This window comes from Ogataea parapolymorpha, chromosome VI (assembly GCF_000187245.1).
Source record: "Ogataea parapolymorpha DL-1 chromosome VI, whole genome shotgun sequence".
Classification (NCBI taxonomy): domain Eukaryota; kingdom Fungi; phylum Ascomycota; class Pichiomycetes; order Pichiales; family Pichiaceae; genus Ogataea; species Ogataea parapolymorpha.
The window spans coordinates 1,401,102-1,418,391 of record NC_027861.1 but is presented as its reverse complement, the minus strand read 5'-3'; the positions used below and the strand labels follow the sequence as shown (position 1 = coordinate 1,418,391).

Sequence of the window (17,290 nt, the reverse complement as noted above, 5' to 3'; positions counted from 1 at the left end):
ATGTCTGACGAAGTAAGTATAGCGAGTTGTCTCGTTCAAGCCCTCAAGCTAACCCGATAGGTCATCTGGCAGGTCATCAACCAGCAGTTCTGTGCATTTAAGATCAAAACGACCAAAGATCAGAACTTTTGCAGAAACGAATATAATGTTAGCGGCTTGTGCAACCGTCAATCATGTCCGCTTGCGAATGCCCGATACGCAACCGTGAAGAACGTGGATGGAAAGTTGTATTTGTACATCAAGACTGCAGAGAGAGCGCACACACCAAAGTATTTATGGGAAAGAATCAAGCTGAGCAAAGACTACAAAAAGGCATTGAAGCAAGTGGATGACCATTTGCTCTACTGGAACAAATTCCTTATACACAAGTGCAAGCAGAGACTCACCAGACTGACGCAAGTTGCTATCACAGAAAGAAGATTGGCTCTTCGAGAGGACGAGAGACACTATGTTGGAGTGAAGCCAAAAGTCAAGAGGAGAGAACAAACGAGAGAGCGCAAGGCTTTGGCTGCTGCACGTATCGAGAAGGCAATTGAGAAGGAATTGCTAGAACGTCTAAAGTCCGGTGCATATGGTGACCAGCCTCTGAATGTTGATTCCAAGATATGGAAGAAGGTGCTAGGCAAGGTCGAGGAGCACGAGGAGGAAGAGTCTGATTTCGACTCGAACGACGAAATCGAGCTAGAGACCGACGAAGAAGATGAATCGGATGTTGGAGAGGTGGAATACGTCGAGGCAGAGGACGATGAGGACGAGATGGTCGACATGGAAGATCTGCAAAAATGGTTGCAAGATGGCTCGGACGCGTCGTCGAGCGATTCTGAAGACGAGGATGAGGACCAGGATGAGCCTCAGAAAAAGAGAAAGAGGCCTCGGATTGAGATCGAATACGAGGAGGAACCTATGACCAATATAGCGGCATGAACAGTATAGTAAGAAGATGGCATAATAGAAGGATCGACTTGGAGTACTAATTAAATAATTTGGCAGGTTTTTTTTATTTTTTGTCCAACGCGTATGGAGACCAGTCTTTTTGAAAATCTGCGACTTCCGTCGGTCCCGCTTCCAATAAGCAACACAACCCACACATATCGGTCGCCTGTGCCAGTGAAAGTGCTCGAATCGCCCAATGAGCCGGTCATCTTGGGAGTCGACGAGGCCGGAAGAGGCCCTGTTTTAGGACCCATGGTTTATGGAATCGCGTACTGTTTGAAAGATTATTCCAGCGATCTCAAGTCCGTGTATGGATTTGCAGACTCCAAGACCCTCACGGTGGAAAGAAGAGACCAGCTGATGAAATCCATCATCGAGCCAGACGGAGATTTGTGTCAGAACGTCGGATGGGCCACCACGACAATGACCGCGCGAGATATTTCGAGCGAAATGCTCAAGCCAAGGCTAATTGGAAATATTAACCTCAACGAGCAAGCACATGACGCGACGATCAAGCTGATTCAGGGAGTTTTGGACCAAAAGGTCAATCTAAAAGAAGTATACGTTGACACTGTTGGGCCACCTGACTCGTACCAGCGCAAACTGAGCAGTAGATTTCCAGGGATAAAAGTGACAGTTACCAAAAAGGCCGATAGTCTGTTCCCTATCGTGTCGACAGCGTCAATTGTGGCTAAGGTGACCAGGGACTGCAGTTTGTACTATCTGGCTGACGGAGCAGATTGGGGGTCTGGCTACCCTTCCGACCCGCGCACGTCGCAGTGGCTCAACTCGAACGTGCACCCCGTGTTTGGATGGAACTCCATGGTGCGCTTTTCATGGCAAACTTCGCGCGACGCTTTGGTTAAAAGCGGCGCTGTTCCGATGGTCTGGGAGGACGAATTGCAGACAAGCGACGATTTTGCAAACGTCGCCAGTATGATGAGCAAGCCTGCTGCCGGGAAGTCGTATTTTGTAAGCGATGTGATAAGCGAATGAATTATGGTCTGTGAGCAATTTGTAGGTCAACGTTCTCGTCCAAATACGTGCGCAGTTGGTTGAAAAGAGAGTATAGCTGTTTGAATTTTTCGTCCATCTCTGCCAACTGGAGGAATTTGGCGTGCATCTGCTGTTTCTTAATGAGAATTTGTTCGCTGTAGCGTTTCTGGTCCTCGAGCTGTTGCTTGTTCAGTTCGATACATTTTTGAGACAGAACCTCCAGAATGTTTAGGAGATCTTCCTCTGATTCATCAACAGTGTCACGCAATTCTTGGTTGTATTTTTTCCTGCTTATCAGAAGTTCTGCCAGTTGCTGATTCTCCAGCCTGAGTTCTTTGATTCGCCTAGTTTTCGGCGAAGGAGAATCCAGTTGCGTTTCGTCAATGGGTTTCAAATTGCGGTATTTGAACCTGCTTTCGTCCTCTGTTGGAAACAGGCCCTGATAATTAGCATTCAGTGACGTAGAGATCTGATCTGTCTGTGTCCATATATCCTGTTTTAGCTTGGCGTTCTCATTCAACACTTCCGCCAGATCGTCCACCAGACGATACAGGGCTCCATAATTCTCTGTGTTGATGACATTTATATCCTGGTTATACAGGGGCTGCCCCGATTTGCCGTCAGCAGCAAGATCTTCAGGAGGCATACTTTAAAATAAAAAATTAAATATATTCGGGCTAATTAAATTATTTCGGAGCGAAACTAGCGACCGAAGTATTTTCTCTCTAAAGGTCTGGTGACGTTGTAGGCAATGAAGGCGAAACCGAAGGCAAGCTCGAAACCGATCTCTGCACCGAACTTTCCGATTTTTCTTCCAATGACACCGGCGTACCAGGTCTGGTCCATGCCGATGGCAGTACCTGCAGCACCGCAGCAGAAAGCGAACGCACCGGCGTATCCTGGATTCAGAAGCTTCTTATTGTTGTAGATCTCCATGTTGTAGCCGCTGAAGCCCTTCAGGTAGAAGAAGTGCTCAGAAAGGGAGATGGCGTCGTAGATAGCCAGGTAGTATCCAATGATGTTCATGAAGTTCTCAACAACAGATTCGAAGTGGTAGTATGCCGGGATACAAATGGCAAGGGTAAGACAGTTTCCAACAACAGTCCAAACGACTCTTGGCACTTTGGCCAAAGGCGACCAGAAAGCCTGGGCTCCTAGAGCGATGGAGTACATATTTGGCAGATTGTTGCAGACGGTCGAGAGAGCAAGCAGCACACACAAAAATTCTCCAAACCTGTGAAGCGAGTGCTCGACAAGAATGGCGTACACCAGTCCACCAACCGAGTACTCGCTGTACAAATCGGCGTAGGTCTGGTTGGTCTTGATACCGGTGACGGCAGCAGCACCCAGAATCATGGTGAAAATCAGAGGAAGACACAGGCCACCCAGCACAGAGAAGAAGATTCTGTATGGGTTGGAGTTTGGCTTCATGTAGGTAGTGTAGTCGGCGGCGTATGTGGTCCATCCGGCAGCGAATCCGAAAATGGTACCTCCAAAGGAGAGCACGCTACCGGCGAAAGTTTCGCCGGAGCCCCAGGTAGTATAAGTTCCGTCGTCGTTAGGAATGCCCGCCACGAAGACATCGTCGATGGACAGTCTGGCGATGATGGCGATGAAAGCGACAACGTTAGGGATCCAGGACCATTTCTCGTACGCGTGGATGACGTTGTAGCCGAAAAAGGTGACGATAATGGTCAGGATGATGATGATCAAACACCCGGCCCACGCTGGTAGAGCATGGTTGTTGACGATGTTGAGCAGCTGGGCAGAAGCCATAATGTTCACGGCACCCCAACCAACGCAGGCAACGACGTTGATGAAGGCGAAAATCCGCATGGCAATATCTCCGACAAGGTACCTCGAAAGCACCATCTGTCTGAGACCAAATTTGGCTCCGTGGACAGAGAAGAAGGCCACTGGAATGGCACCCAAGAGATTGAAGAAAATAATGGCCAGAACAGAGGTTCCAAAGTCAAGGCCAAAAACACCATAGGACAAACATCCAATGTTGAAAGTGGCGATCACCATGTTGGCCGAGAGCCACATGGACGCACAGGTCCAAAGAGAGGTTTGGGTTTTTTCTTGCACGGGAATCATTTCAATGCCTCTCGTTTCACCATGGAACATGCTCATGATGTTGGCGTAGAAGCCAGAGAGTCTGGTCTTCTCCACCTCGGAGGTCTCTTGGACGAAAGGCTCGTCGCTCAGCGACTCGTCGATCTTCTTCTCAGGGTCTGGGGCCATTTTGTGCTGATTGAACGGGCAGATAACGTTCGTTTATATAGAAAATTTTTTTCCCAAGATGACATGCGGCCAACAGACAATGCAGGCTGCGCGCCGAACAATGCAGAAAGCCATACGGCCTTCCTTTATCTGATATCTGCCTAACAACAAGCTGCAGCCGCAGCGTTATCTAAAAGGCTGCACACTCGGCGAAGAACAAGGGTCCGCGGCACGCCTCGGACGGCACTTCCCGTGCTGGTGCACGGGTGCGGATAATGATGCGAGCCTCGGCAAGCGGGTAGCAAAAACGGTGCAGAGATGTGGATACCGTTTTATATTCACTTTATTTGCATGTCCTTGAAAGAGAGCATAGACAAGGCCACGTCGGCCGAGCTGACCGAGGACGATTTCGGGCTATTGCTGGACGTCGTCGACATCGTCAAGAGCGACGCCGACACCAACATCGAGGAGTCTGTCAACATCATCAAAACCAAGCTGGAATCCAACAACGCCAACGTTATTCTGCGCAGTGTGTCGCTGTTGGACTTTTTGGCCGAGAACTGCGGCGCCATGATGCGCGGCCAGATCGCCAAGCGGTCTTTCGTCAACAATTACCTTGTCAAGCTGGTGAACGACCCGAAAATGCACAATTCCATCAAGTACGCTGTCATCAAGGAGATCTACAAGCTAAGCAAGAGTTTCAAGGGCGACGAGTCGCTGCGTGCGATGGAGGACAGTTTCAAGGAGCTTCAGAAGAAGTATCTGTATTTGTGCCAGCAGGCTGTTTCTGAGGTTGATGGCACTCCGAAGCCTGCTGGTGGCGAGGAGGACGAGGAGCTTAGCAAGGCGATTGAGATGTCGCTGAGGGAGACGGGCCCGCCGTTCAGCGAACGCCAGAGCACGTCCGTGGCTGAGCAGCCGTTGAACGTGCCTTCTGCCGCGCCAGAATACGCCCAAGCTCCAGCCCCTGCCCCAGTTCCGGCCCCAGAAAAGGTGCGTGCTTTGTATGATCTGCAGTCGAACGACGACGACACGCTATCGTTCAAGAAAGATGACATCATCGTCGTGGTTGAGAAGGTCAACGACGACTGGATTCGAGGCTGTCTGAACGGAAACCTGGGCATTGTGCCTGTGAATTACGTCGAGAAGGTTCCGCAGGCCACAGAGCGCGAGTTAGCTGAGCTGGTGACGCTACTGGATAACTCGTTCAACGTGGAGGTGCTGCTGTCAAAACTGATCGATCTGAAGACGCGAGTGGCCTCGCAGCCGATCTCCAGCCAGGAGTTCGAAAGCATATTGATTAGAGACCAGATCCCGGGCAAGCTCGACCAGCTCAGCCAAACAAGAGAAACTCTGCGCCAAATATTGGATTTGTACAAGCTGAAGGTGTTGGAGCTGCAAAGTATGCAGAAAAACGTCGACGCGAGTGTCGAGCTGTACCACCAGCTGCTGAGGGAGGCGAAAAATAGCCAGCCGCTGCCGTCACCGAATCCGACCACGTTCGGGTTCAATCCCCAGCAGAGCCAGTACCAGATTCAATCTCCGCCTTTTTAGAGAAACTCATTCCATATTGACTAGCCAATTGCTCAACCGACACGAGATTCTGTACCCTGAACCTCTTCACGTCGTCGAGGGTGTCGTTTTTCGAGACAAAAATGGCGCCCAACCGTTCCACAACTGCGGCACCATCGCTTAGAACCACCTTTTTACTCTCACTCAACATCTGCAGTTTGTATAGCACAAGAACAACGATCGACAGTTTGTACTCGCTAAATTCGGAGACGTACGACGGCTCCGGAGTGGTGAGGATCTCTGAGTACACCACAGAAAGCTGTTCCCAGAGTCCGTGCAACACAACGCTTGCACACGGCTCAAACTGCAACGAAGCCAAAATAGCAGCCAGTGTGTGCATTCTGAACTGCTGCACACACACGTATCTGACCCTGGAGTATATTTTGAGCTGTGCGACACTTAGCCGCGGCAGATGGACTGGCTGGGCAAGATCTGGAGCCAGATCGACCACAAAGATCTCCCCTGGCGGCCACTCACGTTTCAAAATGTCCGTCACCAGCTCTCCCAGCGACTCGTGCTCTAGCTGCTCGATCATAAATAAAGCTGATTTATTTTTAATATTATTTACTCCCCAGACCGATCTTATTTTTTTTCAAAAAACATACGCCAATACAGCTGGCATTTGTTGTCCCCGAGTTGCATGTCTTTTGAAGCGTACGAAGACTTGACGGGGCTGCGGTTTGCGTGGAACGCGCTGCCGCAGTCTAAGAACGACGCCAAAAACTACGTCGTGCCGTTCTCTTGTCTGTACCAGCCGCTCAGACCTATGGAGAGTCCACTCTTGTTAAATGGACCTCCCATCTCCTGTCGTGGGTGCCGGGCGCTGCTGAACCCGTACTGTCAGCCTGACCTGCAGAGCAGAACGTGGACATGCTCGCTATGTCGGCTGCGCAACCAGTTTGCTCATGAGCTCGCCGACCTGCCATTCGAAGCTCGTCCCGAAGCCGTCAATTACGAGTACATATTGCCGCCGCTGGCCACCCAGCAGCCCTATGTGTTCCTTTTTGTCGTGGATCTGTGCCTGGAACCAGAAAACCTCGCTGCCCTGAAGGAAAGCCTGCTGGTGGCAATGAACTTGATTCCTCCAGATGCCCTGGTTGGCTTTATCACGTTTGGAAAAAATGTCAACGTCCACGAGATCGGCCATCAGGACTCGAGCTCGAGCTACTGTTTTAATGGGCAGAAAAGCTATAATGCAGACCAAATAGAGAAAACTCTGGGCGTGCTTTCTGGAGACCTCAAAGCGCACAGGAGACCCGTCCAGAATCAGCCTGAAATGCCGCTAAACCCTGCCAGCAGGTTCATCCAGCAGCTGGCCATGTGCGAGTTTCAACTCACCACTTTAATTGAGTCGCTTACCCCAGACTCGTTCCCTGTCGAGAAATACCATAGGAACCAGCGTGCCACGGGAGCTGCGTTGAACGTGGCCATCAACCTGCTCTCGTCCACGTTCGCCAAGTCTGGTGCCCGTTTGATGCTGTTTACGGGAGGCCCCTGCACATACGGCCCGGGCAAAATCGTGGACACCGCTTTGAAAAATCCAATCAGATCGCACAGCGATCTGCAAAAAGACCCGGCCATGCTCAAGCAATACAAAAAATCGGCAAAATTCTACGAAGAGCTGGCAGCCATCGCGTCCAAAGCAGGCCACACAGTGGACATATTTGTCGGCTCCTACGACCAGGTCGGCCTTGCCGAAATGGAGTGTCTCATGCACAGATCGGGAGGCACGGCGATCCAGAGCGACGGGTTCTCGACGGCCATTTTTAAACAGTCTCTGCAAAGATTCTTCAACCGCACACCCGCAGGCACGCTCGAGTTCGGCCTCAACGCCACGCTCGAGATCAAAACCACAAATAACCTCAAGCTCAGTGGTATTGTCGGTCACGTGACCGCGCTCAAGCACAAGACGCCGTTTGTGGCGGACAAGGAGATTGGCGTGGGCGGGACGGACACGTGGAAGCTAGGCGGAGTCTCTGTGCATTCGACCTACGGTGTGTATTTCGAGCCTGTCATTGAGGTTAGCCAACCGTTCGGGATCATACAATTTATCACCAGCTACCAGCATTCGGACGGCACGCGTAGACTGCATGTGACCACCAGTCACCAGCCAAGTCTGCAACCGGGACAGAATTTGATTGACTTTTTCGACCAGGAGGCTGCCGCTGTGCTGGTTGCTCGTGAAGCACTGTATAAGGTGCTGAGAGACAACTCCACGGACGCCATTCGGTGGTGCGACAAGATTTTGGTGGACCTGTGTTCCAAGTTTGGAACCTACAAAGTGGGCGATCCGCGGTCGTTGGTGCTGTCTCAGAATTTGAACCTCTTTCCGCAGTTCATGTACCATCTGAGACGGTCCAATTTCATCCAAATCTTCAACTCGTCGCCGGACGAAACGGCGTTCTACAGACACTGTTTCCTGACGGAGGAGTGCATGAACTCGCTCATCATGATTCAGCCGACGTTGACATCGTTTGAGATCGAGAAAGAGCCAGAGCCAGTGTTGTTGGATTCGCTGTCGATCAGACCAGACAGGATCCTGCTCCTGGACACGTTTTTCCATCTATTAATATTCCATGGCTCCCAAATAGCAGAGTGGAGAAGACAGGGGTACCAAGACCTGCCGGACTACGAGTACTTCAAGGAGTTCCTGAATCAGCCTCGGGTGGAAGCTGCAGACATCCTTGTTGACCGGTTCCCACTGCCGCGATTTATCGACACCGAGGAAGGCGGGTCGCAGGCGAGGTTTTTGATGTCGAAGCTGAACCCAACAACGTCGTACAAAAACGGCGACGACTTGCACATTCTGGCAAACGGCCAGACGGACAGCGGCGCCGTGATCCTCACCGACGACGTGAGTTTACAAACGTTCATGGAACACGTCAATAACGCGGTGGTGAAGCCGACCTAGATACAAAATTCAGCAAGCTGAAACTTTGTAAGTGTATATCAAAAATTATGAGACCCACACTCCTCCGAAGGGAAGAGCTGGCGAGCCTGCCAGCAGCAGGTATGTGCAAAGCAAACTGGACAGGCCCGATCACAAGGACTTCATGATCTCCTGTGATCTCCCAAGGTAAGTATGAAAAAATATTTTTCGGCGACGGGGCGGTTTATATAGTGCTGTGTCGCCGGGTAATCTTTGGGGAGGAAAAATCGAATACGCATTTTCCAAAAATGAAAATAAAATAAATATAGTCTTATGCCTTCGTTTAGAGAGGACAATTTCCTGATAGTCCAGCCGGGCTCGCAGAATACGCTCGTGCGATTTGGGATTGAGGATGTACTTAGTCCGCCTGCGTACAGTATTCCCACGAAAGTATACAAAAATGCACAGGACACAGCGTACTACACCATCAAGCCTCAGGACGAGTCGCTCGCTGTGTATCCCATTGTGAAAGGCGAGATTGTCGATGTTCACGGGCTAAATTTCCTGTTCAAATGTATTGCTCGCTCAATTCTCAAAGACCACCCGGTTTTGCTCCTCAACAGCATCGCCTTCACGCTGGTGCAGACCTCCAACAGATGGTCGAACGAGACGATCGAGATGATCACTAAGTACGTTTTTGAAACTCTGCAATTTGGGGCCTTTTCCATAGTGCCTGCCTCGCTGTGCTCAATGTTCTCGTACGGGTCTCTGGCCAATGCTTGTGTTGTTGACATTGGCTACGAGAAGACAGAGATCACGCCGATCCTGGACTACCAGGTGTACATTCCGGGAATAAAAATCATCGACAAGGGCGGAAACAGTATAAACGATAGATTGGGCAAAATTCTGCCAGACCTGACGAGCGATCAGGTGGAAATGCTGAAGCGGTCAGCGATTTTTGAAGTTTTGAGTGAGGAGGACGCCAAGAACTCGTTCTTCGGCGCCGAGCAGCTGGTGGAGAAAAAAGAGGAGGACGACGGCGTACTGGACGTCGCGGCAATTGTGACGAGCGACAAGCCGACCAGGGAAATCCTGGCCGAGAAGGAGAAGGAGAAGCGCAAGAGCGGCAAGGCGGCGGCAGAGTCGAAGCCTAACAGCGAGCTTGAGACTAACACGTTTGTGGATGGCGAGGGTAATGTTGTGAGCGTGGGCAAGGAGCGGTTCCAAGGCTGCACTGACCTGATTGAGAGTATTGGAGCGGCCATCCATCGCACACTGTCGAAAATCACAGATCTCAAAAGGGCACAGGAATGCTACGACAATTTGATCCTAGTAGGCCAGACAAGCAAAATCATCGGATTCAAGGAGGCGCTAGTGGTGCATCTGTACCGCAATTTTGTGGTCGGACAGGGTGCTACGTCTGCCCAAGGCGGAGCGTTCCGCGACACAAATAACATGATTCAGGACCTGAACCTAATCCAGGTGCCAAAACACGTCAAGCTACTGAGTCGTCCGGACTACTTTTCTGAGTGGAAAAAGACCGGATTCGAGGACTGCTCGTTTCTGGGCGCACAGATACTCGCAAAACAGGTGTTCAACTCGCACGCTGTCGGGGGCTCCTTCCTGCGCGAGGACTACATGGAAAAGGGCCCGATTGGTATTTGGCACAACAGGTTGTAGTATACATACACTAATAGGACTCAATCCCCCCGCAATCTCCTGGCAAGATGGATGTCTTTCTGCATGATGGTGACTCGCTTCGCGTGGAGCGCGCACAGGTTGGTATCCTCAAAAAGATGCACAAGATACGCCTCGACGGCTTCCTGCAACGCCAGCACTGCGACCGACTGCCATCTGTAGGTGCTTGTTCCGAACTCGTCCTGGACGATTTCTCTGACGAGTCTGGCAAAGGGGAGTTTCCTGATAAGCAGCTCTGTGGACTTCTGGAACCTTCTGATCTCGCGCAAGGCCACAGTTCCGGGCTTGAATCTTTTTTTCTGCGTTTTGATTTCTGTCGGGTCGCCTGGCTGGTTTCTCGCGAGCCCAGAGCTCAACGTCGAGCCCGCCTTTACCTTTGGCGTGTCAGAGCTTTTTGACGGTGTTTTCTTGATACTGGCTGGCGAATTCTTAAAGCTTGTGCTGGAGCCCATCTTGGGCGTCTTTGGCGTTGTCGACACCGGCTTGTGCTTATTTAACCTGGCCATTGAAACAATGCCCTAAACTTTATCAGGACAATTTTTTGATTACCCCTTTGGAAATAATTAAGTGCAGTGGCTGGTCTCAAAAAAATATTTGAAAAAATTAATAAAATCCTTAAATGTGTTTTCAGCTACATAATACAAATGCACAGGAAATGAACAGTCCTATCTCTCGGCAACCTCTGAGCCCTGAGAGAAGTTTGAGAATGCATCTCCCGCCTCCTCCGTGGTCTCTTTCTTGGTCTCCTTCGCCTTCGGAGCGGTCTTAGAAACTGCCTTAGGAGAGGCCTTCACCTTCTTCTTCGGCTTTGGTGGTTCTTGGGTCATAAACTTGAGGAACCGTTTTCCCAGACCCTCCTTGCCCTTCTTAGATGGTTTTTCATCCACAGCAGCAGATTTTTCGACTGTAGCTGGCTGGCTGGCAGCCACATCCGCCAACGGCTTCTCCGGCTCCTCTGGCTCCTCTGGCTCCTCTGGCTTCTCTGGCTGCTCCTCCGTAGGCTTCACCAGCTTCGGCTCATCATCCTCAGTGAACCCGTAGTCGACTGCTTCCTTCTTTGGCTCCTCCACCTCCACTGCCGGTGGCTCAGGTATCGACGCGTCGTCGAGCTCGAATTTGGAGTGGTCGATCGTCTCCTCGTCGGAAACGTCGCTGCTGATTTCCCTTTGCAGATGCTCCGGCAGACTCGAGTTGATATTCTTCTCCTGCTCCTTCTGAGACGTTTTGAGATCCTTCAACTCAGCAACAAGACCCTTTCTCTGGGCCTCAAGTTCGTCTTTCTGGCCTGTGAGTTTCGATCTTGTTTCCAAAAACTCGTCGTACTCTCGTTTTTTCTGCTCGTATTCCTTCTCGGCCTGCTCGTGCACCTGGTCGCTCTCAGAGGTCACTTTCTCAGACTCGCTCGACGCGGCCGCAAGCGCAGCCTCAGCCTCGGCGATCTTGGCGGTGATCTTCTCCAGTTTCTTCAAAGTCGACTCCAACTTCGCACTAGCAGTCTCGTAGCGGCCCTTGTGCTCTGCCAAAAACGCGTCGGCCTCCTCGCGCTTCGCCTTGAGCTCGTTCCACACAGCAGTCTCCTTCTCGCTCTCCTCCACAAGCGGAGCCACCTCTTGGTCTTTCTCGGCCTGGATTGCATCCAGCTCGGCCTGTCTCTCGGCGTCTTTGGCATCCTTCACCTTCTGGAGCTCCGCCAGCTTCTCGTTCCGCTCGGCGTCCACCTCCTGCTTGCTCTTCTCCTCCTGCTCGATCTGCTCGCGGAACTGCTGCTCCTTGGCGTCCAGAGCGGCCTGCTGCTCGGCCTTCATCTGTGCCTGCTGCTCTTTCAGCTTGTCCTTTTCTTCCTGGAGCTTCTGACGACGCGAGGTTTTTTCAGCCTCGCGTTTCTGCTTGGCATCGAGCTTGGCCTGTTTCTGAGCAGCAAAGAACTCTGCCTGCGCCCGTTTCAGCTCTGCTTTGCGCTGCTGCGCTGCCAAGTTCGCCAGACGCTGCTGCTCCACCTTGTCGTCCAAATCAGACAGGATCGGACTCACCACCGACGACGCCATGCGGTTGATCTCGTCAACGCTCAGCAAAAGTCCACCGCCAACATCGATTTTGCCGCCCGTGTCGCTCTTGCGCTTCTCAAAGTTCGCCTGCGCAACTTGCAGGGCCTTGAGGTTCCACTCCCGGTTGCCGAACATATTGTCCTGCACAGCCTTGTTGTCGATTTTGTCGAGCGTGGCATTGGCGTTGCTGATGGCCTTGATGAGCACACGGTTGTCAATGAGCGAGTTGCGCGCCAGCGTCGCCCGTTCGGCCGCCGCGTAGTCCTGTCTCGGGTCGAAATTGAGCGACGCCAGAGCACCAACCGACGCAAACTTCTCGTTGTTTAAATTGTCGCTCGCCGTTGGAATGCCGTACAGTCCGTCCCTGCTCGGGTTGAGTCTGGACGACATGCTCTTGAGCGCGCTCTCCTTAGCCGAGTACGTGATCTTGGAAATGTCGACCGCGCCGTTTGCGCTGGTGTACGCCTTGGCCGTAGTGAGACCGGAGCGGAAGTCCTGGTCTGGGTTGACTCTGGAGTTCATGGTCTTGGTGGCCGAGTCGGTGGCCTTATTGAGGATGCGGCCGATGTCAATCACCTTGCCGGCCTCATAAGCGCCGCGCACGGTGGTACCCGGGGTTGAGGAGGCGTGCAGGTTGCTCATGGTGGTGCGGCCGGAGCGCACGTCGTCAAAGTCGTACACGTCCTGAAGGGCCGATTTGGCGGTGGCGGACGCAGGCTTGCGCAGCACAGACGACGCCGCGTCCTGCGACAGCTCGGCGTCGCCGCCGTCCACGTCCTCTTCGTAGAACGGGTACTTCTGGGACTTGGCACTGATGGCGGCGTATTCCGCTTCCGGTGCAAAGTTGTTGCGCTTCCATGCCCTTGGCGCAGAGTCTGTCTTTGCAATTAGGGCGGCAGTGGCAGCCTCTGCGGACAATTCTCTCTTGTAAGGGTGGACAGACAGATCAGAAGAGGAGGCCAGCAGCGCGGCGGTGTCTGAAGCTGAAGGGTCAACACCAAGATTGACCTTGGCCGGGTTGTTGTAGATTCCGTACTTCAATTTGGCTCTGTAGATAGCCTCCTCGCTGAGCGGCTGTCCGTTGGTCTGGTAGACGCTCTGGCGAGTGGATTTACTCGTGATGGAGGGGGCACTGTCCTGATACGACAGCATTGAACAAAGGTTATCGGGGAGAGATGAAATTTGCGTGGTTGCTCTTTTAGAGGGGCTGTGGCGGTGCAGACTGAGGCTAGTAGGGAAGCGGAGCCGGGCAGGAAGAGCGAGATAGTACAAGAGCGGGTGTACGGGCAAGAGATGGGTACGTTAGTGTGCTGCTGGGGCGGGCAGGTACTGCTTGTGGACCATGGGTGATGATGTTGTGTGGATGGAGGCCTGCACTGGGGCTGCACTGGGCCTGTGGCGTAGTCGCCGCTGTAGTTGCCCCTTTAGGAAAAGTGGACTGCATGTTTCGGGAAGGTCAAACAAAGTGCACACAGGCGCTATGGCCGGGTAACGGGCCACGCAGAGTGATAATGTGTCACTTACTGCGCCACCACGCCGCAAGCACTTATGTCGATGCGTGTAGCCTGACAAATCTGATAAGAAAATTATATAAAGCATGGCAAATGCCCGATCCGGTCACAAAACATAGCTTCTTGTTGTTTTCATGGACACACCTGACTGGAAACTCAGGCATTCCACGCGGTAAGAAGAGCATAGGGCATGGATTCCAGAGACACTCCCACTCCTTTGATGGAGCTAGTATCCGCTTTCGGATACTCAGACCTAGAAATCGTTGAACAAAGAAAAGAATCGCTCGTGTCGGATCTGAAGGAGATCGATTTCAACGCGGGCGACTTCTTGCACGAGATCCAGTACGACGACCTCAACTACTCCGACGTCGAATACGACGTCGATATTGATTTCGAGTGTTCAAGGTTGTCAAACACACCTGAAACATCGCAGCAGAGATCTGCTCCGGACGACGAGGACATGCCGGAGCTCACCATCGACCCGTCAAAAGTCGATCTCAGTGGCTCCAGCCACACAAACAACTTCTCGCTAGCGTCCATCTATCAGCCTGTCTATCCCAACCTATTGCCTTCTTCACCAGTTGGTCTTGGCCGATTCGACACGTCTTACTCTGCTTTCCCGGACGACTTCCTTACAGAGTCCACACCGGAGACACCCATCTCCTACCGCGGCTCACCTATCTCGCTCAATGGCTCGCCTGCCATGGACACTTCGCCGGTGGAGGCCAAAACAGAGTATCTGGACGCCAGTGACGACGACTCGGTGTCGGCACTCCACTCCAAGTCCAGAATCACGCTCAAGATCCCTGTCAAGCTGCCTCATCGTCCGCTCACCCAGCCGGGCGGCAAGCTTGTATGCGAGGTGGAGAACTGCGGCAAGCAGTTCAAAAACCGTGCTCTTTTGTCACGTCACATCAACTGTGTCCATCTTCATCTCGAGCGGTACGTTTGTGAGTTCTGCCACCGCAAGTTCACCAGGTCCGACCACATGAAGATCCATGTTGGCAGAATGCACCAGAACAAGAACGGCGACTCGAGAAAACGCAGCACGAGCAAGACCCGCCGCAAGAGATAATTGACCTTTGCATATTCCTGTTCGCCGTCGCACCCGCATCTTTGCATATCCAACCCCATTGCTGTTTCAATTCGTCATTGCAGACCCCGACCGTCTGCTTCACGTCATCTTTGCTAGAACGCGCGATCGCATTAATTTCATGCGGGCAACATATACTTTATAATCTAATACTTTAGCATACGCAGGACATGCCTCTACTAACTCGCAGAACGCCTTGTTCCATTGGTTTATCCTTTGATTCTCCCTTGATTCTCACATGGTAGTTTTCTATCAAGCCCATTGTATTGATAACATCGCCATTCATCCCTAGGTACATGTATTGATTTCAACTTCACTAACAACTAGCTCCTTACCATTATTAAACCAGTACTATCATTTAATCATTCTATTAATCTCAGTATTTGGTGAGTATACATTTTAGCCGAAGCAAAGTATTAGTTCATTTGGTCATATTGCAACGCCAGCTCGTGCAATTTGCGGTCCAGGGCATGGAGAAAATGGTACGTGAAGTAGAGAGGTTCGTCATTGGGGAACCCAAACGGCGACTTTTCGCTCAGCCAGAACTCGGAGCCCGTGTCCAGGTCGGTCAGAGAGAGGAACTGGCTCCAGTCCTGGAATGAGTACTTGAAGTCGGGCTTTATGTTGGACAAAAGGGTGGATTTGCGCAATTCGATGATTATTTGCTGTAGCTGGCTCATTTTGGAGAGCAGCGGATCGTTTTGCTTGCGGAAACGAGGCTTTAGTGATTCATGCGTGGCGATGTTTGCATGTTTGCGCAGAGCAGCTAGTTCGCTGTGCTCGGGATGATGATAACTGGGGTCATTATAACTTGCCAGCTCGGTAGCGAATGAGGAGGCAGAAAGGTACTCTTTTGTGGTGAAAATGTCGATGTTGGAAGCTTTTTTCAGGTCCAGCAGGTGGTGGAGGATCGCCTCGTGGGGGTCTGAGTCGTCCAAGTGCGACACGTTTGTTTTGCGCAGCATACTAAGGTTCTGTATTGTCTCGAGCGAGCTGAAAATGAAATCTCCAATGTTCATAACTAGGATGGTCATAACTGGGATTGCTGCAATTGCCCACACACAGAAAAATGACCGGCCGCCGCTCGTGGTCGGGGCTGGAACGCCGTATCCGATCGTGACAAAGCACAGGAATGCAAAGTAGCAGCTGAGATGGTACGCCCAGCCTTCGTACACGGTGAACAGCAAAGAGCCCAGGAGCCAGAACGCCGTCCAAGTGGTGAGGATTGCTATCGTGCTCAAGACGCGTTCATATCGCATTGCTTTTCTACTGGCATTTTTCATGCGGTTGAAACTCTCCTGCTTCGAGAGGTTTGGCGGCGCATTTTTCAGCTCGAGGCTGCGGAACATCTGTAGATGGTGCCAGTAGAACGTGGAGGCAGACGAGAACATGACCAGTTCCCTGATGGTCGAGATAATGAGCCCGAACGCGACCAGCCCGACAATACACCAAAGCAGAGTGAGTGTCTGTGCACCGCTGGTTTGCGGAACAAAGTCACCGAGACCGATGGTGAGAATTGTGGTTATCGAAAAGTACAGGGCCTCGCCGTACGACACGTGCAGCAGCGCCGTGAACATGCCGGCCCCCCACATCACCCAGGTCACAAAGAACATGCTCTGCAAGATGAGCGTATTCTGCACGCCGTCAATGTTGAACACCGGCGGGTACTTTTTCAGCAGCACGCCGAGTATGTTGAGACTGAGCAGCACAAAGTTGGCAAAATGTAGCAGCACCGTGAACACCGCAAACCAGAACCCGTAAGAATAGGAATACCTCACATAATGCTCGTGGCGAAGAAATTCCACATGGTAGATGGCTACCAGGAGCATGAGCATGATGCTGGCCACAAACCAGCCTGCGATGGATACTATTTGGGCATAGTGGTAGTTCATTTTTCTGCGGTAGTTCAGCAGCAGGCAAATATTCGCCGCCACCCCGCACACCATGGAGATCGTGTTCACCGTGTAGCACCAGCTTTCGTCTGCACCTGCGGGCTTGCCCGTGGCCTTGTCCTCCTTCCAATTGCAAATCACGGCTGCCACAGAAAGCAGGTTCGATAGCGGGCCGAGACAGCCGCAAATCAGCGGGAAATACGACGAAAGCACGAACCAGACCACAAACGTCGGGTGTCCAGGCCGCACTTCCAGGTTTGCCACGTTCCAGTCGGCGTTGTTAAGCAGGCTGTCGTAGTACTGTTGTATCCGGGAAGTCATGCGCTCGATAGGAGCGGGCTCCTCCATGGTGCGTTCCGTCAGCGAGCGGAAAACCGAGTCGACAAACCCGTCCTCCTGGAGCGATTCCTGTGTACCCTGGTCTCCGCTCATTCGTCCGGGATACTATAAATTAGCAT

The 17,290-nt window shown here is 51.9% G+C and overlaps 11 protein-coding genes across 11 annotated transcripts; 6 read left to right on the top strand and 5 right to left on the bottom strand.

The window, feature by feature from the left end:
- On the top strand, positions 1-924 carry HPODL_01938 (Protein MAK16; the record flags this gene model as incomplete). The annotated part of the gene is made up of 2 exons (XM_014078469.1): positions 1-12; positions 61-924. The coding sequence occupies 2 exons, from the start codon at positions 1-3 to the stop codon at positions 922-924; spliced, it is 876 nt and encodes a 291-aa protein (XP_013933944.1).
- Positions 925-1,017: 93 nt separating this feature from the next.
- On the top strand, positions 1,018-1,929 carry HPODL_01937 (F0F1-type ATP synthase, epsilon subunit (mitochondrial delta subunit); the record flags this gene model as incomplete). Its single annotated transcript, XM_014078468.1, has 1 exon — positions 1,018-1,929. One exon carries the CDS (start codon positions 1,018-1,020, stop codon positions 1,927-1,929), a length of 912 nt encoding a protein of 303 aa, XP_013933943.1.
- A 1-nt stretch (position 1,930) lies between these two features.
- On the bottom strand, positions 1,931-2,575 carry HPODL_01936 (uncharacterized protein; the record flags this gene model as incomplete). Its single annotated transcript, XM_014078467.1, has 1 exon — positions 1,931-2,575. The coding sequence occupies one exon, from the start codon at positions 2,573-2,575 to the stop codon at positions 1,931-1,933; it is 645 nt and encodes a 214-aa protein (XP_013933942.1).
- A 56-nt stretch (positions 2,576-2,631) lies between these two features.
- Positions 2,632-4,173, bottom strand: HPODL_01935 (Purine-cytosine permease FCY2; the record flags this gene model as incomplete). The annotated part of the gene is made up of 1 exon (XM_014078466.1): positions 2,632-4,173. The coding sequence occupies one exon, from the start codon at positions 4,171-4,173 to the stop codon at positions 2,632-2,634; it is 1,542 nt and encodes a 513-aa protein (XP_013933941.1).
- Positions 4,174-4,503: 330 nt separating this feature from the next.
- On the top strand, positions 4,504-5,706 carry HPODL_01934 (Class E vacuolar protein-sorting machinery protein HSE1; the record flags this gene model as incomplete). The annotated part of the gene is made up of 1 exon (XM_014078465.1): positions 4,504-5,706. The coding sequence occupies one exon, from the start codon at positions 4,504-4,506 to the stop codon at positions 5,704-5,706; it is 1,203 nt and encodes a 400-aa protein (XP_013933940.1).
- Positions 5,707-6,364: 658 nt separating this feature from the next.
- On the top strand, positions 6,365-8,635 carry HPODL_01933 (Protein transport protein SEC23; the record flags this gene model as incomplete). Its single annotated transcript, XM_014078464.1, has 1 exon — positions 6,365-8,635. The coding sequence occupies one exon, from the start codon at positions 6,365-6,367 to the stop codon at positions 8,633-8,635; it is 2,271 nt and encodes a 756-aa protein (XP_013933939.1).
- Positions 8,636-8,926: 291 nt separating this feature from the next.
- HPODL_01932 (actin) lies at positions 8,927-10,273 on the top strand (the record flags this gene model as incomplete). The annotated part of the gene is made up of 1 exon (XM_014078463.1): positions 8,927-10,273. The coding sequence occupies one exon, from the start codon at positions 8,927-8,929 to the stop codon at positions 10,271-10,273; it is 1,347 nt and encodes a 448-aa protein (XP_013933938.1).
- Positions 10,274-10,293: 20 nt separating this feature from the next.
- HPODL_01931 (histone H3) lies at positions 10,294-10,797 on the bottom strand (the record flags this gene model as incomplete). Its single annotated transcript, XM_014078462.1, has 1 exon — positions 10,294-10,797. One exon carries the CDS (start codon positions 10,795-10,797, stop codon positions 10,294-10,296), a length of 504 nt encoding a protein of 167 aa, XP_013933937.1.
- A 159-nt stretch (positions 10,798-10,956) lies between these two features.
- On the bottom strand, positions 10,957-13,488 carry HPODL_01930 (uncharacterized protein; the record flags this gene model as incomplete). Its single annotated transcript, XM_014078461.1, has 1 exon — positions 10,957-13,488. One exon carries the CDS (start codon positions 13,486-13,488, stop codon positions 10,957-10,959), a length of 2,532 nt encoding a protein of 843 aa, XP_013933936.1.
- A 549-nt stretch (positions 13,489-14,037) lies between these two features.
- Positions 14,038-14,922, top strand: HPODL_01929 (uncharacterized protein; the record flags this gene model as incomplete). The annotated part of the gene is made up of 1 exon (XM_014078460.1): positions 14,038-14,922. One exon carries the CDS (start codon positions 14,038-14,040, stop codon positions 14,920-14,922), a length of 885 nt encoding a protein of 294 aa, XP_013933935.1.
- A 434-nt stretch (positions 14,923-15,356) lies between these two features.
- On the bottom strand, positions 15,357-17,264 carry HPODL_01928 (Outward-rectifier potassium channel TOK1; the record flags this gene model as incomplete). The annotated part of the gene is made up of 1 exon (XM_014078459.1): positions 15,357-17,264. The coding sequence occupies one exon, from the start codon at positions 17,262-17,264 to the stop codon at positions 15,357-15,359; it is 1,908 nt and encodes a 635-aa protein (XP_013933934.1).
- Positions 17,265-17,290: the final 26 nt, after the last annotated feature.